Genomic DNA, 27,663 nt, shown 5'->3' on the forward strand with positions numbered 1-27,663 from the left:
TGTTTCAAAATATTATTTAAAAAAATAATAAATTAGTAGGTATACAGATTTGCAAAAAGGTAAAAAAATAGTGTCCTAGAATAGAAAAGTGCCACTTTCATACCTCCTAGCAGGGAAGAAAAGCCCTTTTCCGAAATGGTGATGTAAAAACCTGAAAACACCATGTTGCCTGCAATGTGTAAATATTTAGGGGCGTTTCACACTTTTCCAAGTTTAGTTATCTGGTTTATATAGCAAGTAGGAAGCTCGCTGTTTATTTTGAAATGTAAATGAACTCGGCTGTGCGTCTGCGGTAGGTATCATCGTGGAAAATGGCCGTAATCGCTTATTTTCTGACTTGATCGGCCGACGTCAACGCAGATGTAAGGGCTAGTTTACGACGGAGAAAATAATAATATACTGCTTACTTACTGTTTATTGAAAAAAGTACATTCCTAAAGATAGTGCACCTTAAGAATTTCACTGCCAGCGACCCGCGGGGCGGGTTTCTGTTTGTAGGCGCTTTTCGCTACAAACGGGAAAACTGCTTGTGTTGTGGATAGGTACTATACGACGATATAATAACAGCTTTGACAGTAAGTCTAGTGACGATATAATATACCTATATAAATATGGTTATATATAAATACATAGAAAACATCCATAACCCATGAACAAATATTTCGCCGCTATACTTACTCAACCTCGTATCTGCAACACTCATTTGATGACAAAAACACCCGTATTCCGAATGAAAGAAAAGCGACATTTCCATCAAATTATTGTTGCAGATGAGGTTGAGGCTATACTTAATAGCGACGATTTGTGATAAATACAAAAATAAATGTCCTTACCAGGATTCGAACCCAGGACTGCTTCGTAGGCAGGGTCACTACCCACTACCCCACTAGGCTAGGAGGCCGTCCAATTAATTGTTTCATGTTTGAGACCTTTCTCAAGAAAGCTATTGCCTCATCAGAATATGCCTTAAAATAAATTATTTAAAATAACCAAATATTAACTGATCCAGAATATCCAGATACATATCACGTGGAGCTAGACATGAAGCTGCGTCTATCGGCGCATCAGCTCGGAATCCCAGCGGTCCCCAAATAAACTATACCCACCTTTTTAGGGTTCAGTATCCATGGGTAAAAACGGGAAAGGGTAAAAAAATCCCAGTATGTCCTTTCCGGGTCTTCACGTTATGTATGAACGTTGAATTATTGTTTTTCTTTTTACCTACTGAAGAAGGTATGGTATGTGCATGTTGCACCGGAAAATGGATTTTTCGTACAAAAATGCGGGATACTTTTTCATAGGCAAAGAAGTAGATCCGAGACGCAGTATTTTATAGAAAAAATAACTATAGTGTGCGTGCACCTTAACCTTCCTTACCTTTTCTAATCGACGCTTGTTTATATAAGGCACTGGCCGCGCGCAAGCCATTCACAGTTTTGTTCTTACTCAGCCACAGCTTGCAATTTACTCGTTCAATTCAAATTGAGAACAATATTTTTTTTTAATCGTGAACATTGAATGTAGTGTAGTGCCATGGCTTTGCTGCAAGGACCTTCGCTGAAACAGCTGGAGATGATTAAGCAGGAGTTGGGAGAGGGAGAAGGGGACCTTGAGAGAGGGGTGCGGGACCTCAAGAGCATGTGTGCTGCTTCGCCACATCTGCCACGGCCTGAGAGCATAGGTATTTATTTACAAATATTTTTAGAATGTAATACTGAATGAGGATAATAGGTACAAATCTCTAGGTCCTCTATAGTTCTGACCTAGATATAAAGTCCTTCATTCATCCATTATTTTCATATTTCCTAACAACGTAAAATAAGGTAAGATTAAAATTCTTTTGAAAGAGAGACTTTTTTGGCATTTTGCGTTAATTTATATATACATATAATAGAAGTATAATATATATCTATATATGTATATATAATCTGATGGTAATATATTTATTGTCTAGTGATGAACGTGTAACATGATCTCATTGCTCTAATTATTTAATTGATAGGTACGTATTTCGTTTACTTTTGCGAGTTTACACGTATGTAAATATTGTTCTAATCGGTATAGTTACCTGCAGGTTGATCATATCAATATGAGGTTGCCAGCTATTTACTCTCGTAATATTTCTGAAAATACTAGGAATCTCATTTTTGATCTCTTAATATTTCATGGCTTAGTTACCTAAACTGGGTCTCTATTGTTTCCCAAATAGTTTTAAGCCATAATGTACTGTTTGCCCGCATTTTCGTCATAATTCATTTGGTTCAGAAACGCATCACTTTTCAGGATTGCCATAAAACAAATCTAACCTAACCTATCTATAGGATAACCTAACGAAAATCCTGAAATGTTAACGGTTTCAGTTTTATGACTAATGATAATATGACAAACAATAGGTACATTATGACTTAAAACTTTATGGGAAACAACGGGACCCCACCTAAACTACCTAAAGATTTTTGAAAATCCTAGTTTCAAAGTAAAATTTGTATTAAAAGAGTAGAATGTTGGTTGCCATGATATATTACTGGCTAAAACACGTATGGATAATTTAGGATAATTTAAGTTAATGATGACCCTCAACTAAGCCTTAGCATGGAGATAATTGCATATTAGTACCACTCCTAGCCTTAACTGTGACGGTTTACTTCGTTCTAAATATATACATTTAATACATAGTTATTTAGATGATTTCTATTATAATATAGGTAGAGGTAAAATATTTATTTGTTTTACAAGGGGGCAAAGTTGTTATTTAACCGCTCGTGCTAATATTGATACCCAAGCAAGCGAAAGATTCCAAAAGTGGAATCTTGAGCGTTGCGAGGTATCAATATTAGCATGAGCGGTTAAACAACAACTTTGCCCCCTTGTAAAACAAATGGTAACCGTTTTGCGTGCGCGAATATACTTGCATCGAAATGTTAGTAGTCTCTAATGTGTACACATCTAATTATACGAGTATGTATATTAGTAATGATTTAAAATCTGTTCTTAATAAGTATCGATTTGAAAGAGATAACACTAGAATTGTATTTTTTTGTTTTCAAATATTTATATATTACATAGGGCCGGTATTTTTTACTGAACCATAAATGTAACAACACGTAAACAAATCCACATTCTACACTTAAATGTTACTTACTAATAATTGTTTATATTAAATTTATGCTAATATTATAATAAATCGTAGTCGCGGCATTGAAAGCTGACGGACAATACTCGTACTCGTACATACAATGCTACAAACATGCGGAATCAGCTACTTCCGCGGCACAATAACCTCATTTTCGTATGCATGTACCTAATTATTTAAATTAATTACTCTTTTATTAGATCGGAAATACATATTAATAGAATTATAGAAAAAACCCTTTGTACCTAAAGAGCCCTCCCATAAAGCTCTTTGTTGATGATTATAAAAACGGTGTTTGTTAAAAAAAAATTGTTTTGCTCGGATTATATCGCGTATATTGAATTTATACTACATTACATCCCCCGGATCTGGATCTGGATCTGGGATGTAGTATAAATTCAATATACGCCATATAATCCGTTTTAATAGTTTTATTTCATAAGTAACTATCGCGGTAACCGAAGACAATATTTTGCCTCAAGTATTTTTACAATTTTTGCAGAAGAGCCTGGAGAGTGGGGATTCAAGTAATTGTTATTACAAAGCTATCGAATTACATATGTTAGATCAAAAATAATCTGCATACTCATGAGTAGGTAAATATTACTTTAGTTTGTTTAGTCATAATTTCTAGTCATTAGATCATCTGCCTTAGTAGCACGGTCGCATTTTTATCGTTTATCATCATGCCTGTCACGTTCTAACAAGTATGTAAGTGCGAAAGTGACGGACATAGTGATAGTCGATAAAAATGGAACCGTGCTGAGCCCGCTGCATATATGACTATCGTTAACCGAGATATTAAATACAGATAAATAAGACACGTACGTGCGACTATTTATACGACTAATGCGAAAGTATCTATACCTACTAAATGTACTTTTATACTATGGCCTACCTACCAGGGCCTCGGCGCCAATTTAGCGTTAGCGGTTCGCCAAAAAACGCTGCAAATAATGTTAAAGGCATGAAAAAAGGGGTTAGATATAAGGATATTAGGTATAATTTGAGGAATGTTTTACAAAATATATTGAACGGTATTGTATCTGGCGAAGCCCAAACTTGGTATGTTTTGAAAATAGTTTTTGTTATAATAAAAAAAAAATACTGAACTGTAACGATGTGATATATTTTTTTAAATCGCCTCAAACAGCCCTTTTGTTTGATACCACACACGATAGGTTTCTAAACATATTTTTTTATTCCATACAAAAAAAAGATGACGTCATACTTCGCTCGTTTTTTTTTATTTGTTGGTGCTTCGGTTCAAATTGTTTCAAATGTCCTAAATAGAGATGCAACGGATAGTTGTTTGGCCGGATACCGGATAAAGGATATCCGGCTTGGACACTGGCCGAATATCCGGTATCCGGTCGCCGGATATTCGGCCGGCGGAACTATACCTATATTTTGAGTTTTGCAGGTGCGCCTCGTGCAGGTTTCGACCTGTTTCGTAGTGAACGTTCGCGCGGACACATTTCTAGGATCGTAACGAGTTTTATCATGTCATTACGTAGTAAGTTCGTTTATAGTTACAAGTGCGCGCGCGTATTTTTGTGTAAACAAATAAGTGTATTGTGTGAAATTGGTTACGTATTCATTTCTATCTACAGTGTCGTTAGCATTATGACCGTGACTGTTTTTTAGAATCCATTTTTTACCCCAAAATGTGTTAATTTTACTATCCGGTATCCGGCCGGATAATAAGGTCACTGACCGGTATCCGGCCGGATACTAATATAACGGCCGGACAGGCCGGATACCGGATAGTAACCGGATATCCGGTGCATCTCTAGTCCTAAAGATCAGTCGTACCGATTTTCATACCTTTAACACCATTTGCAACATTTTACTGAATTTCGCGGTCTACCGCCAGCGCTAATTACAACTTTGTTGCTTTTGGTGTACTGTCGACACTCGGTTTCGGGGTCCAGCTGCACAATTCGAAAATTGAGCCAAACGCGGCTGGCCGATGTCACCGGGTACGAAAGAGGTGGCAGCTTCCTCAGTTCCTTGTCGATTAGAGATGTTTCCACTTCTTTACGTTACGTTTTAATTGTATTAAATACTTGTACAATTATCTAACATTACCTATCCAACATACCTACATCGACATGCAAACATTATCAATTTATTATAGCATGGTAATCAATAGACGTATAAGCGGGAGACGTAATATTTTATTCATGCAGCGGCTAAGTATGTCTATTTATAAATATATTTACCTAGTCTACCCATAGGTAAATTCTGTCCATCCGTTAACTGTAAAGGACAACTATGAATTAATATTAGTTATTGACTTACATTTTACATATTACTTATAGAATATATAACTCGATATTGTCATAATTATGCTTTTTATTTTAATGAACGAACGATGCGACTCAAAAACACGGACTTATTTTTCACGATCTCCGTTTACTTCGTCGGGAAAATATAACTATCCTATAGTTTTTAAAGCTTTAGTGACAGAATTTATGGCAAGACTATAGAGGTAAGTACTTCTCAAGAGCAATTTGAATGACCCTTATTACTATTTGTACCGAACTTGCAATAGGTACAAACTTAAACTTTAGACTTTCATGTCTACTTGTTCATGAGGAAAACAGTATTTTTTCATTTTAAAACCTTAAGATCAATATATATTCTCAGCCGCGAAGAGCCACAAAAAATCGAAACCTTATAATTTGCATTAGACAAACCCACCTTTTGAGCAAAGAAATATAAATCAAGCTTTTAAATTCTAATTACATCCATCGCCATCGTGTAGGTTTAACCAAAATAAGACAACAACATCAGTGGCGAGTTTATTATTAATTTAATTATTATGTATTTAATATAACCGCCGTGTAATCCGTGTATTCCCAATGCTTGCGCAGGCTCAGTCCAGGTGAACTCTCGGGCGAACCAGTGTAACGTGACCTCACAACACGTAACTACTAATATGTATAATTGGAAAGCCCGTTCTTGGTTAACTTGAGCTCTTCGACTCGCTCGTTCTCAGTATGTGATTGGAATGATACCTAATGGCCGTATTTTTTTCATAATCTCGATGAATGAGCGTGTTTAGTTGTTTACAAGCAAACGCAATACCGCAGTATCCGCGGAAAATTTTGCTCGCAATTTATATCTGCATGTATAATTAACGTTTTTGTTTTTGTTGAATAGAATAAAAAGAATAGAATAGAATAGAATATATTTATTCACATTATTTATATGTATTTATTACTCAAATTCACGTAACAATCTGATCTTATACTAAAATAGTTGAACACAGTAAAATGTTCCAAAATATGAATGATGGATGAATGGTTAGGGATGTAATTGAAATATTTTATAATCTAACCGGTCCTTGAAGCATTATACACTCCTATGTTCATCAGCTGTTCATCACACACTCGTAGACCGGAGAATATACATACCTACCTGTAAAGGTTGGGCTCATTGGAATTTATTGATTAATTTTTAAAAAATTGGATCATTGGAATTTATTGATAAGATTAAACTTTTTTTAGGTACCTACCTATATGTTATAAATGTTCTACAATATTACGCTATAGTGTAAATTAAAATAAAGATCGCGTAGCTCGCAGAAAACATTAAATAACGTTATCCAAACAACAATTAAACGTGCCCTTTTTGATAAACAATAACAAGCGCACAATTATAACGTGAGAGCAAAAAACCGGAGGTGAAGGTCGAAAAAGCACTTATACTCTTAGCTATAAACGAGGTATAAACAAAGCACCAAAAACCAAAACCACGTCCAAAACTTAGAAGATTCCAAATCCTTTGTTCTGGTGTATTAGCAGTCAGAAATGGACTTATGAATATAGATGACATCTCGCCAATAGGAAACGCGTAAGGCGTGCAAATTGTGCAATACTTCCGTATGGCCAACAGCTGCCGTTTCGAGCCAACGTAATCCGCCGCGAACTTGTATGCTCGTACGACTTTATTAGCATCACGGTAGAAACGCAACAAACTGGACGAATTTTTAGCTTAAAAGTTAAAGGGAATAAACATTATTAGTGTATATAGCCGTTGCGCTCTTTTAGTGTTAATATTTAATATGTCGACTTCCGTGCAGCCTTCGCTTTACTTAATGACGCTATGCAATTCGAACAACTTTTGGAAATTGGCAAGGTTCCGCCCACGTGGGTCCTCTGTTCTCTATTTGGGGTTTGGTTGTAACCAATAGGTAAAATTCTGTTTAGTTTTATATCCCCTCCCCCTTACTACAGGATTAATGCATCAGAAATTTAATATTATTGTGGAGGCACGTGCACTAAATTCCACTCAATGTATTGTTTTTGTTTTTATTGCTTTTTACTTTAGGGAATGTGAAGGTAAACTTGTGGCCTAGATCAACCGAGCCCTACTTATATTCACATATACATAATATTACATATAACATAACATTTCGTCTTTGCGGAGATCTGGCCCGAGGTTTTTCAACCATGAGGAAGATCCCGCTTAAACGTGTTCTTGTGGCGATGCGCTTCGTTAAACATGTAAAATGACGCATCAGTTTTATTTTTTAATTTAAAATTCTGTTTGTTTTGTGGAACTTTCCTTTATGGATTCTAAAAATAACTTGGCCTAATAAAAGGATATTGATAATTTCGGAGTTCGTTGAACTCTTTAGTAGCGCACTACACCTTATACCGGCACTCGTGCAACCGGTCCCAAAGTAGCTCAATGCTGCAACTATGTTCGTCTATGGCTGTAACGCTATTACGATAATAAGCAGAAAACTAAAATAAGAAGAAAGTATTAAATGTTCCATATAAAATTTGAAATGAGTGTAATGAAATCTGAAATAAAAATTCGCTGACACCTAAAAAAGATTCAGATGACCTAGAGCCGAGCAGCCTGGAGAGCAAGACTTAGGTCTCACTTAGACGGTGCGAGAACTCGCATGCAAGATTCATTACATTGCGTCATTTGATCGGTCGGCTGAATTGACGTAACCTCAATGGTCCGCAATGTAACTAAAATCCTATATGAGTTCGCGCGCCGTCTAAATGAGCCCTTAGCCTGGTCCTGTTCAGTCATTGTATGACGAAGAATATAGACAAGACGAGACGCATGATAGGTACCACAATTAAAATGTTAGAAACCGTCATGACCCTCGGCTCCCACACGCGGTAAAGAAATACAACAGTGCCTACAACACATTACAGAAACAAATTGCCATCATGTTGTTTTCGGAGCAATTTAAGTATCTGTCTAGTAAGCTATTAAATTGACTAGATATATTTATAGGTAGTTCGATAGTTTTTTTAAAGTTGTTAGATTTTTATCTACTTACATTCTGATTGACGAAGGTCAAGAAATATTTAATCTTCCACCTAATTAATTACATATGTCCGTCGTCGGTCCGCGATTAGCATATATATCTGATGTCAATAAAGAAATGCGGAACTAGGTATATAGTTAGGCGCTTATACGATATGAGACTGTCGGTAAAGGTTATCTAAAACCTTAACAATGCTTGCTCTTCCATATCAAAACTTTAATAGTTATTAAAATATTTGGATAATTTGGCGTTTTGTGCAACATGAACCAACTGTTAAACACATTGGCACATTTGCACTTCCTAAAAAGAAACTATATATAGGTAATAGATCCAAATAACGACTTGATAAATATCGACAAATATCCAGCCCTACATATACGAGTATACTACGTTTATACAGAATCACCTGTGTTGTGTTTCTGATGGTAATTATATAAGGTGTCCAGTGCTCCCAAGGATGAATCCTTGTAAGCTTGTAGGGTCAGCAACGCGCAGGTAACTCGATTAGAGTTGCAACTGTTGCAAGTGTCCACAGGCTGCGGTAACTGCTTAACTAAGCCAGGCCCCGCGCGTGTGTCAACGTATTGAAAAAAGTATTTCCTATAACGGCATGGTCCCAGTAGACACGAGGACAGTTTTTTCATTTTTGGGGTAGATTAAATTTAAAGGTCGAAGGTATCTTTTCAATATAATCCCCGAACAGGGGAACTCCCCGACTCTCCAGTTCGCTAAATATTTGAAGATGCCGTGAGATGTCGATCACTTGTCACCTTGTAGATGTAGATTCAACTCTGTAAATAGAGCGCCGGGCCTCCCGGCATCCATAAGATCAGCAATCTTATTAGTGATCGAACTGATCGATCAGCGACTACCTGTCTATTGAGTTTGACAAAGGGTTCTTCGAAGGGATATAGCTAGCGTAGTGGGTATAAATAAATTCCTTATGATGTTTACAACTCGTATATGTCTATTTTTAAGGTATAAACATTAAGCAAAAGTTTCACTCTCAGATAAATAAACTTGACGTGGAATAATATATATGTGCCTGTCTCGGCAATTACGGAATATTTTGGATCAAAGAACTAAAGCGCTCGAATTAAAATTAATAGGCAAAAAAGCGTCAATCTATCTTATAACGTGATTACGAACGTCATATCTAATTTGTTTGCATCAAAAATAGACATCAGCCAAAAATAGACCCATTTGCATAATATTCATATGGCTATATTTATAGCCATGGAGGTTGTTTACTGAATTCTATATCGCTATAATGAGATCAGTGACGTCCGCTGATGCTTGCTGAGTCATTATCATTTTGAACATTTACCTTATCGAACGAGCGAGCGAAGCGAAGCGAAGTTCTTACATTCGACTTTGAACACGCGGCTGGCTAGCGGCACGTCTCGGCATTTCGATGTTTTTAAGCTGAACTGTCAGAAGATAGTTTGATACTCAATAACTTAAGTAAATTTGTTCTAATTTAAATAAAATTGGGTAAACGTGTAGTCGAGGGCATTATATTTTAGTCATTAAATTATGAGCAGGCCCGATCAAGAGGTTATTGAGCTAGAAGAGCTTAGAAGGCCAAAAAGCTGTTTGTGAGAGGTCTTGCTATTCTGGTCATTTTTTTGCAAGAAACATGGTCGAGTTTAGTATCAAATGAAAGTGCTCGACTTACACTTTTATAATATCGTTTTTAAATTTACCATTTTGAAATAATTAGCAAGATAAAAATAAAATAGAATAAACATAATACATGTATTTGACATTTGACAGGAAATATTTCGACTTAGCACAGATACAGTTTATTTTAATCTCTATGGTGGTGACTTAAATCCAGGGGAGGGACAGCCGTATACGAAGCCCTTTATTCGAAAAAATTGCGCCATCTATATTACTTAACGCTAAACTTGTAAATGGCGCTTCAAAATTGATGCAAAAAAGCAAATCTTGTCAGTAGAAAAAGACGCGAAACTCAAATTTTCTATGAGACCATATCCCTTCGCGCCTACATTTTTTCTACTGACAAGATCTGCTTGGCCAACTATATTATACATACTACTCTTTGCTTAAATCAATCAGTTAAGGGCTCCACAGACCTTGCAATAAATCCACGCGATCTTTGATCCATTGCCGCCTATAGAGCGACATAAAATAGTAGAAATTAAATAAAATGGAACTCAAAAATGTCCATACTAAATTGTTGCCATGTGTAAGCATTTTACGTCAAAAATGTGACAGTTACGTAGAAAGTGGCGCCCTCATTTATTTTCTATTATTATATGTCGCACTATACGAGTACCTAAGTAGGTGCAACAAAACAAAGTCAATCGCTATATAATTTTTGGTTAACCGCGAGTTCTCAGTTCGGGGCGAACTACTAGTTTATTTACATTTACTTTAATTTATATTAAGTTGGTCGACTTTTGTAGATAAAGAATTACTTAGAAGAAACAGTTGCTAAAGTTTATGTTAGGCTAGGTATGTCTACTGTTATCTGTTTTTTGATTGACATCAAAACTTTATGTTGGATAATACTACATACCTACATTGAGAAATGAAACATTGCTTATTGCTACTTGCCTATATATCTATTACGTTAATTAAAGAATTGATTGATGATTTTAGAAATGTGTGGGTTTTCGCAGAAGTGTGGATTATTGATGTCTTTTTCTAAGTTTACTGAAAGAAAAATGATTCGAAATAATTATTTAAGAGCGTCATAATTTTACAATCACATAATCCAAACATTCCTAACTTTTCGCCTCGTAAGAAGCGACATCAGATTCTCGTGACCTTCTAAATTTGCACAAAGAAGAATTATATATTCTACACAAAGAGTGTTTCATGAATCATCGTAATTCCGAGCACTCCTCGCGACACCACATCGATGTCACACTCTGTAAGTTTACGCGCGCCCGCGGTAATCTCCTTCACGTAATCTTGCATAACGGCGCTGCGTACTAATGATGACACCATATTGTGCATTGAAGGAATATTAAGTCAAGTGCCTGACTACATAGAAATTAGACGCATCACCTAATTAGCGCTGATAAATTCGAATATTTAGGTTGTAGGGTTTTCAATATAACTGCTAATTAAAATAAAGAAGGTATACAAACTCTACATACATAATAGACCGAAATTCTGCGGAAACTTTTCATAGAAAGGAAAGTTTTATAGAAATATTTATGGAGTATCAAAAAGCATCCCAATACCCATCCCTCTTGGCCTGCTTTGCACTAAATAAAAGCAAGCATTTCAAGGCATACGTAGGTACATTGCCGCTCGAGTTTAGCTTTACGGCACAACACAACAACAGCAAACAACGAACTTCTTTTTCTCTTATCCATAAAAAAACAAGTAACACGTGTAAAAACTTGAAATTAATACGTAACTACATAGGACATTAAGGATGACTCTTGCATCAAGCTCAGTTCGTACAGTCACTCGCCGAACAGGCTTTACTTCGCTCTACCGGTTCGCAATAATGCCGACGATAGGTATTTAGCCATTAAATTTTCCAGACTATTCTACTTACAGGTTGCTTTTAGCTTTATTGAGGGAAAACAGCACCGATTATCGAGATAAGCATTTTATGACGTCTTCATAAATAGCTCAGCATTACATAGTTACTGATGTACCTACATACTTACTTTAATCATTGTTTTCAAGACACATTCTTGCGGGGAACTTCTTTGTTCTCGTGGAAATCAACATGTAATTCGAGAACAATCTAATTAACGACCTTCTGTGATTCACATCGATTGTCCTCGGGATTGTATACATACATTCTAAGGGGTATACATACATTGCTGGCCCAGTTAGAAGAGCATAAAATAAAAGGATGACTCCCTACATCTTATCCCACAGTATTGGTAGGTTTATAATGTGTCAACGGTTATTCAAATCTGTTTGGGACCTCTGCATACACATCGGTAGGTTAACAATCTTAAAAAATATCTCCCATATAAAAATAATTACCTACCATGCTGTATTTAAGGTTACACCTATAGTTCGTTTTTTTTAGCATTAGAAAGAACTTGAAAGAAGGTATGCGATTTTGACATGTCTTTTAATAGAAAAACACTTTTTAAAAATCAATAACTATTACTTATGAAAGCAAAAGACTATAAAAGATCGTATTAGATTCATAATTGTTACATATTTACCGTAACTTATTTTTAAAATGTGTTTTTCAATTAAAAGACACATCAAGATTGTTTACCTTATTTCTAATGCTAAAAAAACGAAGTATAACTAGTCGTATATTTGAACAAGAGGCAAATATATGTACTAGAATGTCTTATAGGAATCTAGTGGCGGACAAAAACTTATCTAAGTATATGAATATTGTTTGTTTACCTTACGATTAAAACCGGATTGCAGTCGCCTTTATGGATTGCTAGATTTGCTAGGGTCATTAGCGCACTTATAATTAAGTAGGTACTCCTCATCCTAAACATACAAGGTAGTAGTTATTAATAAAACATAATCATATGACTACCGTCCTGCCAGAAGCAGAAGGCACTTTTAAAAAGAGTAGGTATATTTATACAATATTTGTTTGAGTTCAAACAAACCAAAACTGTAACAAATTATGTACTGTATAGTTAATTACTTAATAAAGTGAAACTAAATACAACTATTTTAAAGAAAATCTATTTGTCCTAAGATTTGAAAATGCTTCATTAATTAGATAAAAAACAAAGCAATAATCACAAAAAGTACACGACACGATTACCTACATTAGTTAATTCTAATTTTATAAACTAACCTAGGTAACTCCTCCCATTGTTTATCTATTCATTACCTAACCTAACACCTAGCTGTATTTAATAATCGGTTAATAAGTATGTACCACCTACCTATATACATACAAATATCCTTGTCGTAAAATCTGGTATTCATATTGTTGAAGCATATTTAAACGATTTGGCTATGATTTGGCTCCAAGTACGTGTTCACAAATATTACGACTAGTCATGTCTACGAAGGTGTCTAAATTACTATGTTATCTCTTTTGCAGTCTCATGGTCTTAGTAAAAATAAATATATGGTTATGGTATAATGACCAGGGGTGCTGGTCGTCCTTTTAATTGTCATACATCTGTAGAACTGTGGAATATGAGGTAGTTTAAACAATAACAGCTCTTAAGTTGGATTTATAAGTCTTTCAAATGTCCAATTCGTTATCTTTGACATTGACCACACTACACTAAGAAATGACACATGACGTTCACAATGTTCATACTATGAAATGTCATTTTAGTCTACGGAATAAAAAAATAGACTATAATAACAAGCGTGAAGAATTTATTGTCAATAACTAAAGATGAATAAAATTAGTCCCAATTCGAAAAACCTCGTATAATATAGTTAAATGATAGCCATAGGTACACGCGGATAGTATAAATTACGCGTATAGTAGTAATAGCCTACATGACTAATTTTTTTTATGGTATCAATCGATCGGGTTTGTTTTTAGGATCAAATGTCTATATGAGACCCATTGCATTAAAGTAACACAAAAGTCAGAAATTGTAGTCAAAGGCCGACAGTCGCATTTCACTCGCGAAACGCCCTATACAAAACGGCCAAGGGCCGTGACGTCATCATCGCCCATCTTGTAGTATCGACAAAACAAGAAAATTGCGTTTTTGTCGGTGAAATATTGCGTTTATGTATATAGTTGCTGTACAATATTTTATTGCATGAAATGTAAGGAATCGAATGGTACCCTTACTTTTATCGTTTTTGGAAGTTAAAAAAAACTTAAATTTTGAAACTTTCAGGTCCTGTATTTTTGTAATTTATCAATATTTTATTTTAATATCCACATTATTGTAATAAATTGCTCGTTTGCTATCTATTTTACTAGATTTTGTTATAAAATTCAACATGTGTCATCATCCCTATTATTTATTGGTAATATTAAAATATGTTTAAATATAAATTAAACTTCAAAATTGTATGGGCTGAACAAATCCTGAAGTAAGGTTTGGTAATTACTGTGATTAGTATACAATACTATACATTATATTTACCATCAGCGTACGCTTTGGCACCATTTTGCTCAGAATATTAAATAGCATACATCTAATCTGTAGTTCACTCGCAATGAGAACTGACCGGACTGCCATCGACATCATTGTTCAGTTCAGCCTTGCACAACATGGGGGGTAATCCTATGGTACATGACAGCTAGGTACAATTAATAGTAGGTACCTTAGCTAAGGACAAGTACGAACTGTTCTATTATAGATACTAGGTTAATGTAACTTGCTTATTCTATGTGTTATTTGCAGTAAGTAAGTGTTTAAAAACAACTTAATGTTCAGTTTGTGGTTTGTTGACTTTATTAAATTGTAATGTCGTTAATTGGACATTAGCATATTTTTTTCTGCTTACTTATGTCTTATTTTTATCTATAGAAGCTCTTAGTACCTATTCTTCTTTACTTACCAAGTAAGGTAAAGAAGTACCTACGTACATACTTATGTAGCAATCATTTCCCTTGTGTAAAAGTTGTAATTACTTGGTTGCAAATTGTAAATAGTTGTGGTATCTAATCTAACTTCGAAATCGCTGCAAGCGACAAGAGGCTTGCGACATTTCAGAAATAATTGGCCCTTATTGTGTCCACGGGACACTTTTGCCAATAATAATAGTTACGATTTTAAACGACCTTTTGTAGTACGCGTACTATTGTCAAGGTTGTTGGTTGGAATTTAGGTTGCTCAATCTAATATTTTCGATATAAAGATATTTATCAAAGAGTGCAAGTACACGACAGTCAGGGACAATTTTAAATTATGTAATACGTTCACGTGCTCACATTGTATACAAATAAACTTTGTACCTAATACAATCGTGTTATTAGGTGTGTTATAATTAAGTTAAACAGGGATAATATAACCTACATACTCCCATTCATCGTCAAAGCAAATTATTCTAATTAATATAATGGCAACATTCTTCTATTAGCACGCGACCGCGTTTAATTTACTACCTACATCAACCATATCATTTAAATACAATCGTAGACTAGACTTTGCTCTATATTTAAAGCCTCCCTTACGCAATAGAATAGGTGTGTTTTTATCAACTTGAAGATCATTGTCACGCAGAAGCCGTGTCATTTTAACTTTGAAATGGCCGTTTGAGGAAAAATCTCTTGAATGGGACTCGTTATAACTTTTTATAGAGATGAAACAAAGAAACCGGTGGTTATCTGATGAGGTAATTTGCGTAAGTTAAATATAAATACGTTTTGCATGTTTTTTGCAAGATATATAGGTATCAGGCTACTACACCAAGCAAAAACTGTAAACTGTCACTATACACTCTATTCAGACCCATAGATAAAATTGACCAAATGCAAGTGATAATTTCGAGGTTTATTTATCTTCAGGAGGGCTATGATGCTTTGTCACCAAATCATTAATCATTTATTGCGTGATATGTGAAATACCTGATAAGTGATTAAATTTGGTAAAAAGACGCGAGGATAAAGTACAAGTGACTAATGATAGCGTGACATGATTTGAGCTTTTGAAAAATCAATTTTAATCTCGATGACTTAAGGCCTATTTTAAAGAATAGATTACTTAATCACATTCCACCACTTATCTACTTTTGCCATTGACTGATAAAAATCATCCGTGGTTTGAGCTTTTGAAAAATCAATTCTAAACAAGTTTACTTAAAGCGTATTTTAATGAATGACATCCTATCACCACTTATCCACATGTGACGTTGATAGTTAAAAGTTATCCACGGTTAAAGCTTTTGAAGCTTTATTTCTAAGTACTTAGAGTTTATAGTCTTTGAAATAAGCTACATTATCGAATTAAGGTAGAACCGGCTGCAATACTTAATTAACGAAGGCTCATATTTGCTTGTAAATTCATACAAAATTTTAAGGACAGTAGACCTTATTAACCTCAAATACGGTGAATTTTATACGTCAAACCATGTGTCAAAATCAACTAAATTGTAGGCCCTCCCCAAACTTAGCCACCTTACTAAGACAACTGCTCGATGCATGTGGCCGTTGCTCTCCGCCTAATAGGTTGCCATGGGTATGCCAACCCCACCAATGCATCTACGGTTCCACTGTGGGGAGCAACGGCCACCATGTCTTGAGCTGCTGCCGTTGCGCTGGGAGGTTCCCACGGCACCATGTTCTTAATGACATCGTTAGGAGAGCCTTATTGTCAGAGTTACCTAATATCCCATGTATGCTTGAGCCGCCAGGCTTTAGCCGATCGGACGGCATAAGGTCTGACGGCTAGACCCTGGTGCCGTGGGAAAGAGGTAAGTGCTTACTGTGGGACGCCACGTGCGTCAGTACTTTTGCCGCCCCGCATCTTAGTCGTACAATGCGGTCGGCAGGAGCGGCTGCTGAGCATGCGGCGTCTCTTAAAAACCGGCCAAGTGCGAGTCGGACTCGCGCACGAAGGGTTCCGTACCATTAGGTACGCAAAAAACGGCAACAAAATCACGTTTGTTGTATGGGAGCTCCACTTAAATATTTATTTTATTTTGTTGTTAGTACTTATTATTTGTTGTTGGCAACAGAAATATATCATCTAAATAGACAGACAGACCGACGGACAGCGGAGTCTTAGTAATAGGGTCCCGTTTTTCCTGAAACCCTAAAAAGATAAATACTCGGCGCTGAGCGGGTATTTATTCGTCTCCCTCGGTGTCGAGACTTCGGGATGCTCCGGGAGCTGGGACCTCGCCTGTTTGAAAGGGGCCTTGACCCCCGCTCCGGATTTTTCCTGATTCAAAGACTGTCCATCGCAATCTAAGGCGGTCCTAGTTCCTTGCTACTCGTAAAGTCTGCAGCGATTTTCTGCACATTAGTTTAATTTAGATTTAAGACAACCTATATCTTGGAGTGATTTTAATCTTAAACATACAATAATATGCTTAAAATTTTAATCATTTCTACATATGTACATATGTTTTTTGCATGCCTGTTGGTCAAATATAGCGACACCACTTATTATAAGATCACTGTATGTACTACCTATATTTGCGAATAAAACATTTTGAATTGAATTGAATTGAATTGAATTGATATTGATAGCCCACGCAGTGCAAGTGTTATACTTGGTCAACCAGATCTTGACAGTAGAAAAAGGCGGCAAATTTGAAAAATGTAGGCGCGAAGGGATATCGTTCCATAGAACATTTGAATTTCGCGCCTTTTTTTACTGACAAGATTTGGTTGACCAGCTATATTTACCTGTCATAAATTCATAGAAGTTTGACGTTTAAAATGACGCTTGCACTGCGTGGGCTATCAAACTCGCTGCAGACTTTTCTCGGTCTGACTCTATTAACTACTCTATACAGGGTGGTACAAACCTCGATGTCCAACATTTTTTTTTATTTTATCACTACGTGGGCTACTACCAATATTTTTTTTATATTAAGGCTAGATTTTAGGAAATAAAGTTGTGTATCAAAGAAATAAAAAATAAAATTCGGCACCAAAGTCAGGCACCGAACGTCATCTCTGAGAATCGCCTAATAGCCCACGATATGAGGAAACTAAAAAAAAATTTGAACGTTGTGGTATAGACCATCCTGTATAGTTTGAGTGTTGGATTGCAACTAAATTAGTACGACGCTGTCATTTTCTATTACGCGATTACGTCCGATTTTACCCGAAAAACGAAGTGCATTCTTGTAAGTATAGTTGGTCAAACCAATTAGTCATTAAATAAGAACAATACAAACTATACTCATCCTTTTCTTTTGGGTGCTAGTACTAGTGTAAGACAAAGATAGTATGTCTCTCTGTCTATATTTGAAATGAGACAGTGCTTTGACAAACGATATAACCTATTTGTAGTTTCGCATTTTAAATATACTTGGTCAACCAGATCTTGTCAGAGGAAAAAGGCAGCAAATTTGAAAAATGTAGGCGCGAAGGGATATCGTCCCATAGAAAATTTGAATTTCGCGCCTTTTTCTACTGACAAGGTTTGGTTGACCATCTATAGAAAAAAAATCAGCGATGTCAAATCGGCGACATGATAGATTTTCATTGTCAGTCAGGCTAAAAGTACAATGTAATATTAATTTAAAAATTCATTGCGTAACCTATACCTATAGGAAGAAAACAAACAAATAAATTGCATTAAATTTATGCAGAACATGAGAACTATGAGAGTATGGATACGCAGAAGTGATTGATGGCTGAACATATATTCTGAAATTCGGCAACGCTATGAAGAAAAAATCCTTGGACGCCTATTCTCCACACACGAGACACCTTACACGAGAGGAAATATTGTCTGAAAAAAAGAAACTGCAAGAGCTGATTTTATACGCAGATAAAAAAGACGTTAGAGTTTATGGAGACATGACAGAAGACGCGGTATGCTGAAGAATATGTTGTCACAAAAGGAGCGACAGTCCGTTTAAATGTAAATATGTTGGAATGACCTTCAACTGGTGTCAGCGAGCTTGCCGTGATACCTTCACGAGCTAATCACAGCGGCGTATGATAAAATCATGGTTCCTACTGTGCGAAACATTTAGGGCGCGTGTACACGGTGCCGCCTCCGCGCCGCTGCCGCGCCGCCGCCGCACCTTCGCGCTATTTACACGAGACGCGTAAATCCCGCTGCCGCGCCGCCGCTGCGCCGCCGCTGCACCTTCGCGCTATGTACACGAGACAAGTATAGTCCGCCGCCGCGCCGCCGCCGCGGGTTTTACGCGTCTCGTGTACATAGCGCGAAGGTGCGGCGGCGGCGCGGAGGCGGCACCGTGTACACGCGCCCTTATAGATAGATAGATAGATAAAATCTTTATTCAACCACAACTTACATGTTTTGTGACACAATAAATAAATAACAAGAGGCAAAAAGAAAGTTGACAAGAGACAAAAAGAAGAAAGCAACATACAATTTGACACTAATAGCAGTAATAGCAATTTACATATTTATTTTACCTAAGACCCTCTAGGTCATGTGTTGTGGTAAAGAATAGGCGCTGACTCAGCATAGATACTGCGGAGACCGCAGCGCTGATCTTCCGTCAGAACCTTAAATAAACCTACAGTAATGAACGACGATTTATGTGTATGGAATCGAAGCTGTTTCCGGCCTAACTCCAATCTGTGGCTAAATGTTTTGGTGCTTGTAGTTTTTAAGTATTCTGAATTAAATACTCTGATTTAAACATAATTAGATTGTTTTTTATTATTATTAATCTCTCTATTTTCACTTTATTGCACGAAACATAGGACGTTTTGCCAAATGGAATTCTCTACCAGTCAGGCGTAAGGCAAACAGAGATTGGTGTTGGTATGTAGGATATAAAAGCGACCGTATGTCGAACAGGTAATCTGGTTGCTGGCATTACATACATCTTTCGTGCTGGTATTTTATACTGTTAAATCGTACCTATGCTAAAAAAGTGACGAACTCCAAATGTGACGTCCTCAGAAAGTGGCGTTCTCAGAAAGTGACGTCCTCAGTGCTACATTATATCTTTAATTAAGTACTTTAAGATGTGCCGGCAATCCGTCGCCATGTTGAGTTTGAGGTCGGCGTCTAGGTCGGCACACAAATAGAGTGCCAAGTCTTTGAGCACTCTATATATGTGCCGAAACTCCTCGTTGGGCATATCAAAAGGGTTCCATGTATCCCTTATGGCACGTCGTTGAATTTTTCTTTGTTGATGCTTTTCTTCCATGGCAGCAGCTGCCAAGAAGAAATGATATCTTTGCCATCCCTACAATTAATGTAATGATATTCTTATATGAATACAAATGGAGTTCAAATAGTATATATTATATTTGAAAAAAAAAAAAACTAATCCGGCCAAGTGCGAGTCCAAAATTTTAGACCCAGTAATTTCGGAGATAAAGGTGGGGGGGAGGGGGTAATTTTTTGGCTATTTTCTTAAATAACTTCTAACCTATTTATTGTACTTAAAAAAATCGCTGGTAGCCTAGCGGTAAGAGCGTGCGACTTGCAATCCAGAGGTCGCGGGTTCAAACCCCGGCTCGTACTAATGAGTTTTTCGGAAATTATGTACGAAATATCATTTGATATTTACCAGTCCCTTTTCGGAGAAGGAAAACATCGTGAGGAAACCGGACTAATCCCAATACGGGCCTAGTTTACCCTCTGGGTTGGAAGGTCAGATGGCAGTCGCTTTCGTAAAAACTAGTGCCCACGCCAGTTCCTGGGATTAGCTGCCAAGCTGCCCAGGCTCCCATGAGCTGTGGCAAAATTCCGGGACAACGCGAGGAAGCCATGTCCGTCTTTGGGTGAGGGGTCACTAATTTACATATGTGTACTAAATTTCAACTTAATTGGTCTAGTCGTTTCCGTGAAAATAGGCTGTGACAGACGGACAGACAGAGGCACGAGTGAACCCTAAAAATTGTATTTTTCACCACTTCTATACCATGAGAGCACCTTATCGTGCCCAGTGAGCACCACGATAAATTAATCAAAGGCTAGCCGTCAAAAATCGACTATATGTCTAACTATCCAACAAACGTAGCCATTTACCGTCTATCGCTGTCAAAGTGGACAAAACGGTATGAATGTTATAAAAATGTATAAATCTAGACAAGTGACTTTTATATCATTTAACTTATCCACTTATCAACTAAGTTTAAGTTGGAAAAGTAGACAAGTGACATATTATCCAACGAGCATGTTATGCAGTTAATCGTTTAACGACTATCGCTGTCAAAAGTGGAAAAGACGACAAATCAATAAGAACTGGATAAAATGTCAGTTTTATCATCATTTATACAACTATATCATTTATACAGTCGACCATCATAGCCCTACTGACTACTCACACTCGGCCAAATTTTATTGTTTTATTTTATGCCCTTTGTATTGAAATTTGGCTGACTAGGGGGACCTGCCCCATAGAAAAAAAAATATTTTTCGCAGTAAAAAAAAATATTCTCCTACGTTTTCCTAATCAGACCACGATACCAAATATCGAATTTTTGTTACACGCTGTATATTTAATATGAGTAGGAAGACTAGGAAGTAACTTAGGTTCTCTATTATGTCATAAGAACAATTATATAATAAATTGACTCTTAACATTATGTTATGATCATTGTCACCGCAATACCTCGTAACAGTAATAAGATGTCTGATGTCCTTAACTGCATAATTATTTTATCTAAATGCGCTTATAAAATCTCCATCTAACTATTAAAAGCGCAGTCACCTACAATGTCGGTACAGGACTACAGGATGTCGAGCGGACCACGTCTCCTCTCCTGTGGGGCATAACCATATGATAGTTCTAAAAGTAAAATGAGGACGTGGAAAGAAAAAAAAATTGCCATGAGTATTTGCGCAACCCAACGACTGCCATGCCCATGCAGCTTAGGGTTGCTAGGTAGTTACCTAGCAATGATGGTAGCATAGAGAAATATAGTAAGACAAGAGTGCTCACTCCATACATCAGTTAGACTATTAATTTCAGTGTCTACATCTAGCATCTGCTACTTGACAATAGATGTAGCACCGACCGGAAAGTCTTATCTCAACAGCATAAGACTTTCCGGTCGGTGCTACATCTATTGTCAAGTAGCTCAGTATTGATAGTTCCGCTACTCGATGCTAGATGCTAATAGTCTTTTTGGTACTAAAACTGATGTATGGAGTGAGCAATCTATGTATTTTTTTTCTCTATGATGGTAGCTACTAAAAAACTAGATCTACGTTTTCGCCTGGCCTGCTTCGCCTTGTTTTTATGATGTGTACCATTTACCGAGGATTAACTGATATAAAATGCCTTCTTACATTATGTTCGCCTTTGGTACAGCTGATGAAACCTCCACGCGAAATCAGGTCTTTTATAGTTAAAGACATGTAAAATGGTAAATCTATCTTCCAGACACAAGTTTCCTGGAGCTGTTCGTGCGCGGCTGCCGCATGGACATGGAGCGCGCGCGCACGAAGTTCGAGGCGTTCTGCGCCGCCAGGGGGCGCCATAGGGACCTGTACCAGCAGCGCTCGCTCAACGACCCGCCGCTTAGCGACATCTGCAACTTCATGTAAGTACCTACAGTCAGTGTCTACAAATTCTAATTACTTAATTTCCTTACACTAAGAGGTACCTACTTGTGTTTATAGACTCCTACCTAAGTACCATGCTAAGATTGCACTAACTTGGCAGTAACAATGCATACATATCCCATAGAAGCCATACGCGCTTGGCATGAAAACTTATCGTGGTGGTGGTACCTTGAATTTTGAATGAACCATTTAAATCAAGTTAAAGGGGTGATTATACTGATTATTTTGCAATGGCTTGTCTTAGCTATTTTATTATTATATAGCTTTATTTCTCGCACATCCGTTTTAAAAATTGACTGTTCTTTTGTTATGTTTTCACGATGTGTGATCCCTTAAGGGTAAAAGCCTCCTCCATCTTTTTCCATTTCTCTTTGTCGGTAGCATTATTCTCCCAAGTCTTTCCTGCAATCTTAGCTGCTGTCTTAGCTATAGCGTCTGTTAACCCTCCCTCATTATCCTAAAAAATGGCAGATATGTTGATCCTATGTGTCTTAACCTTTTATTCTTTCAGGGACATAGTGCCGATGCCAAAGCTCACAGACGACGGGCTCCGGGTGACCATATTCCGGATCAGGCCGCAGTACCCGGAGAGCAGCGCAGACATAGCGGCGGCTGTTCGTGCTGTCCTGCTCGTGGCCGACGCGCGCATGCGCGATGAGAAGGCCATCGTCGGCGACGCGTTCGTGTGGGATGTAAGTATCAATTCCAAAGCTTACAGACGACAGACTCGGTGACCAGATTGCTCGTACTGTGATGCTCGTGGCAGACGCGCATGCGCGACGAGAAGGCCATCGTTGGCGACGCGTTCGTAATTTCGTACGGGCAGTTCGTATGGAGGCAGTTAGCAACCTGCTGAAGACACTGCTAGGTTTCATGGAGGAGTTGGGATAGAGTAGAGCTACCTCGTTTTCACGCAAAATAGGCACAATGTTTGTCGAATGCCCAGTACAACTAACTAACTATGGGATTAAGTGTAAAAGCTAAAGCTCACGACGACGACGATGGACTCCGTGACTACTCTCTTGATTGTAGCTTCTTGGTTTATTTAAATGGCACGATAAAGGCTCAATGTATATCGGTGACCACGATCAGGGTCACACGATCCCTCTAGGAGCAAGCAATCAAAGTTCCGCCTCATTTCCTATTTCCTAATGCTTCATGATCTACTTTTAATGAGGTCGCTGTTACAATTAGCCTTACTGAACCCAATATGGCGGTCTTAGTTAAACCGTACGTTGGTAACTTTAATCCGTTGCCATACGTAGTTGACGGGCCGGAAACTTTATTACCTATAGATCAGCAGTGTTTACTCTACGTCACAATTGTTTATATATTCCCTGCGTTTTTTTTAATAGCCCACTGCTGGGCAAAAGCCTCCCCTCGTTTCCTTCACTCGACCCTGTCCTCGGCATTTTCCCACCATTTGGGGTAGAATGCATCCAAATCGTCCCGCCATCTCCTTTTCGGTCTGCCTGAACCCCGGCCTACACCGTTTATGGTGTCCCTGCATTTTTTTTTTAGGAAGCAAACAGTCACATACAAATATGTTTAAACTTGTAGATATACAATAAGAATTTTATGTTATAAAAAAACTAATTTTCGTAAATACGAGAAAGTTGGGTACTTGACATTTTGCTACTCTGACTCTTGCAGTTGTCATCGGTTCGCGCGTCACTGGTGGCGCGCGTAGCGGCGGCGGCGGGCACGGTGCGGCGCGGCATCCACCTCGCGCACGCAGCGTACCCGCAGCGGCTGAAACGGATCCACGTGGTCAGCGCACCCACCTTCATCGCCTCCTCGCTGCAGCTCATGCGGTCCTGCATGAACGAGAAAGTCAAACGGCGGGTTAGTATCAATCTGTTCTATTCAATTATTCGTCCTGTGCCCACAACGCGCTCGCAGTGTATTCGCAGCGTTTGAAACGCGTTGAGCATTCATTTGATGCAGACCCTCCTGAATGAATGCAAGATGATGGTGCAAGAGAAAGTTGAAAAATAAATATTTTAAATATTAGGGGACATGAGAGCAGTAGAGGCATGCACTTATCTACCGAAAGATTTTAGGATCTCCTGAGCCACTGGGTAACTATGGGGCCTTGATCCTTTCTCTTAAGATTGAAAGGCGAAGCTTGAGATATTTTTTTCAAGTATCACATCAAGTATGACTCATAATGATTGCAGTCTGTTGGTAAACGTTTCCAACCAACATTTCTTTGGTATTTAAATTATACCTCCAGCGGAAATCGTAGAGCCGTAATAACTCTGTAAATACCTGTCACCTACCTACTTAGAGTTGGCAACAGCGACATTTAACATTAAGAGTGCGTTTAAATACAATTAAGTACAGTCAGCAAAACTATTTGCTTAGCACTCCTGCATACACATTTATTATACATACTTGTACCACTAAAATGTGTCGTAAAATATATATGTATTAAAACATGTACTTAAATACATGTGAGATACATACATATACATATAATGTAATTCTCTGCCGTAATAAATAACAATACTAACTATTAACGTTTGATTTGCATCGCAAAGTACATATGTACCTATTACCTTTCTAGTTGGCCGTTTAACCCATGTAACGTAACCCATGTAATGTATTTTACTAGAGGCAATTTATTTGGGTACCCGGATGTCCGTATCCTCTTCACGTTACACCGTCAGTACCATGAACAGCCCCTAATACGTATTATATTCGAGTGAAGTAACATCAAGTCATAAGAAAACCGTTTATTTATTACAGTCAAGAGTGCAAGTTCCTGAGTCATTGTCACCCAGCGAGGCTCTCATTGTCTTCAGTAAGATTAAGAGGAAATGAGTTGAGCTGACCTTTATCGCGTTGTTAGCTGCTGTTAACGATTGTATTGTTAAAACAATTAAATCTTTATCAATTACGTGCTCATGCCTTGTATTTGCGTCAAAAATCAAGCGTCGTGGAATGTATGGGACCCAATACATTCCACGACTCTTCTCTTTCCACACAGACTGTGAATTTAAATAATATGCTTGAATGGCTTGAATGAATCCAACAGAAAATCGTACAAGCCATGTCGTTAAATAGCCATCTATCTAGATGAAGCTATGACAGCTCCAATAAATTATTTTACATAGGTATACTTAAACCTCCGACCAAGTTTTCATACCAATTAAGTGCTACGTCAAGTAGTTATGTCGCTCATCTTATGGGTTATCTTAAGCACCTGCCACTATCAAGTCCGTGCAAACTTTTTTATTTAACTAAATGTGCAACGACAACGATTTAAAATAAACATTTTTCTGTTACAGTTTTATTTGCACTCCAAAGTGGACGAGTTGCTCGAGCAAATCCCCGCGCGAGTGTTGCCAGCCGAGTGGGGCGGCGAAGAGGACTCCATAGACACGCTCGCCCGGAAGTGGCGGCACCGCATCGACGAGAGCCGCGACTACCTGCGCACCCTCAACGACTTCTCCTCCTCCAACGCCAAGTCGACAGACAGCGACATCTATGGCGCCGTTGGCGCTTTCAGAAAACTTGACATCGATTAAGTCTATGGTTCATAAACTTTTAAAAAATGCCGCGAAAAACTTTTGTGTGAGTGGTTGCAGAATGCTTGCTTGCGAGCCACGCAGTTCGTGATGGGGATATGGGAGGGTAATGTTTACGTTTAATTTAAATATTGTCACTTTAACTATAACACACCAAAGAATGAAGAAGAATGTGATTCCAAGTGAATTGTATTCAACTGTTTCGTGTTAAAGGTGTTTTTGATCAATTGTCGTTTACTATTTACTTTATTGTGTTACATATACCTACCTATAGCGCAGAACCCGACAATTCCGAATCTTGCGCGTATTCTTGGCATTATTTAGAGATTATAATTTCGTATAGAGCAGGCTAAATTAAATACGTGGTAAAAATTGTGTCGGGTTTCTTAGGCGCTTGGTGTAAGCAAAAGTAGAACAAACGTATGAAAAGATAAACTTCAAAGTTTTACTTTCAAATTACCGTTTGCTTGGTAATTATAATGTTAAGAAATTAATTAGGTAGTTACTTTAAGTTTCCTTATAATTGAAGAGCCTAGTTAAGCATGATTATTATTATATTTAAAAAATAATAAAAAAATTGACTAAGGTATGATTTGTTTTTTTTTTTCGAAACAGCGTATAAATATTTTTCCTCAAAAAAAAACTGCGTGCCTTAGGCATATTTACATATGTTTGCCGCCGACTGTACCCGTACACTCAACTGTATCCTTAAAAGCAACGATTATACTACGAGAATCTAGTCTTAAGAGAGAAGCGTAAAGCTTTGGTTTCCTCCGATAGCGGTGCCGTCAAATAGCGGCCGTCTCCATACAAATACTACGACATCCATATTTAGCCGTATAATTTAGTATGGAGACGGCCGCTATAATATGACGGCACCACTATCCTAGGAAAACCGATCTTAAGCGTAAGCTACAAGCAGCTACTGCTGGGGAGTTTTTTTACATGAGCATAATCATTATGTACAAAATGGATAAAATCCCATTCTGGCTTAGGTATACGACGAATTAATTTACGACGATTACAAATTTGCTTAAAAATGTTTTTAGCACAATTATATTTTGACAAGATTCACTTTGGACATTCCTAATATGCTAATATCAACAAATATACTTATTTGATTAGGTATTACTTTTAATCCAACTCAGAATGGTCGGGTCAAGTGGACGATTTTCCTTTGTACCTAATAATAGTATCAATAGTATGTACCTAAACCATTATATGTATAATATGCGTAAGGGGGAATTGTACCTATAATCAGGGATCGGATACCGGTATTTTTTGTATGGGAACGGAAACGGTATTTTTTCGTTCTTTGCTAATTACTTCATTTCTAATTGGGCAATCTAATAATACGAAGTCGTAACCTAAAAACACAACTGAGTCCTACATTTCGAGTATAAAATAATTCGTAAAATATGGTTATTTCTAAGTTTTTGCAAAAAACCGGTTCTGATCCCTGCCTATAATCTGTCAAGCAATTTCCGTCACTACAAAAGAGCGGCAAATTTAAAAATTGTAGGCGTATTTTTTTTCTTTTGCCACAATTTATAAGAAAAAATATTTTTCGAGTCAAACTTACCATATGTTAAATTTTGTTTGAGT

General features: G+C 37.4%; 1 protein-coding gene across 1 annotated transcript; it reads left to right on the forward strand.

The window, feature by feature from the left end:
* The first annotated feature begins 1,413 nt into the window (after window positions 1–1,413).
* Window positions 1,414–26,315, forward strand: LOC134656931 (alpha-tocopherol transfer protein-like). The gene is made up of 5 exons (XM_063512485.1): window positions 1,414–1,681; window positions 22,344–22,503; window positions 23,037–23,217; window positions 24,179–24,370; window positions 25,819–26,315. Exons 1-5 carry the CDS (start codon window positions 1,534–1,536, stop codon window positions 26,056–26,058), a joined length of 921 nt encoding a protein of 306 aa, XP_063368555.1. The 5' UTR covers window positions 1,414–1,533; the 3' UTR covers window positions 26,059–26,315.
* The last annotated feature ends 1,348 nt before the right edge of the window (window positions 26,316–27,663 follow it).

The sequence above is a fragment of the Cydia amplana genome, chromosome 19 (genome assembly GCF_948474715.1).
Source record: "Cydia amplana chromosome 19, ilCydAmpl1.1, whole genome shotgun sequence".
In the NCBI taxonomy this organism is placed as follows: Eukaryota; Metazoa; Arthropoda; class Insecta; order Lepidoptera; family Tortricidae; genus Cydia; species Cydia amplana.

Bases quoted from the DNA above. Each gene is read 5' to 3' on its own strand.
- LOC134656931 (XM_063512485.1), top strand. From the start codon at position 1,534: ATGGCTTTGCTGCAAGGACCTTCGCTGAAACAGCTGGAGATGATTAAG. The intron at 1,682-22,343 runs GTATTTATTTAC...TCTATCTTCCAG, and splicing joins GCCACGGCCTGAGAGCATAG to ACACAAGTTTCCTGGAGCTG. The intron at 23,218-24,178 runs GTAAGTATCAAT...TGACTCTTGCAG, and splicing joins GCGACGCGTTCGTGTGGGAT to TTGTCATCGGTTCGCGCGTC.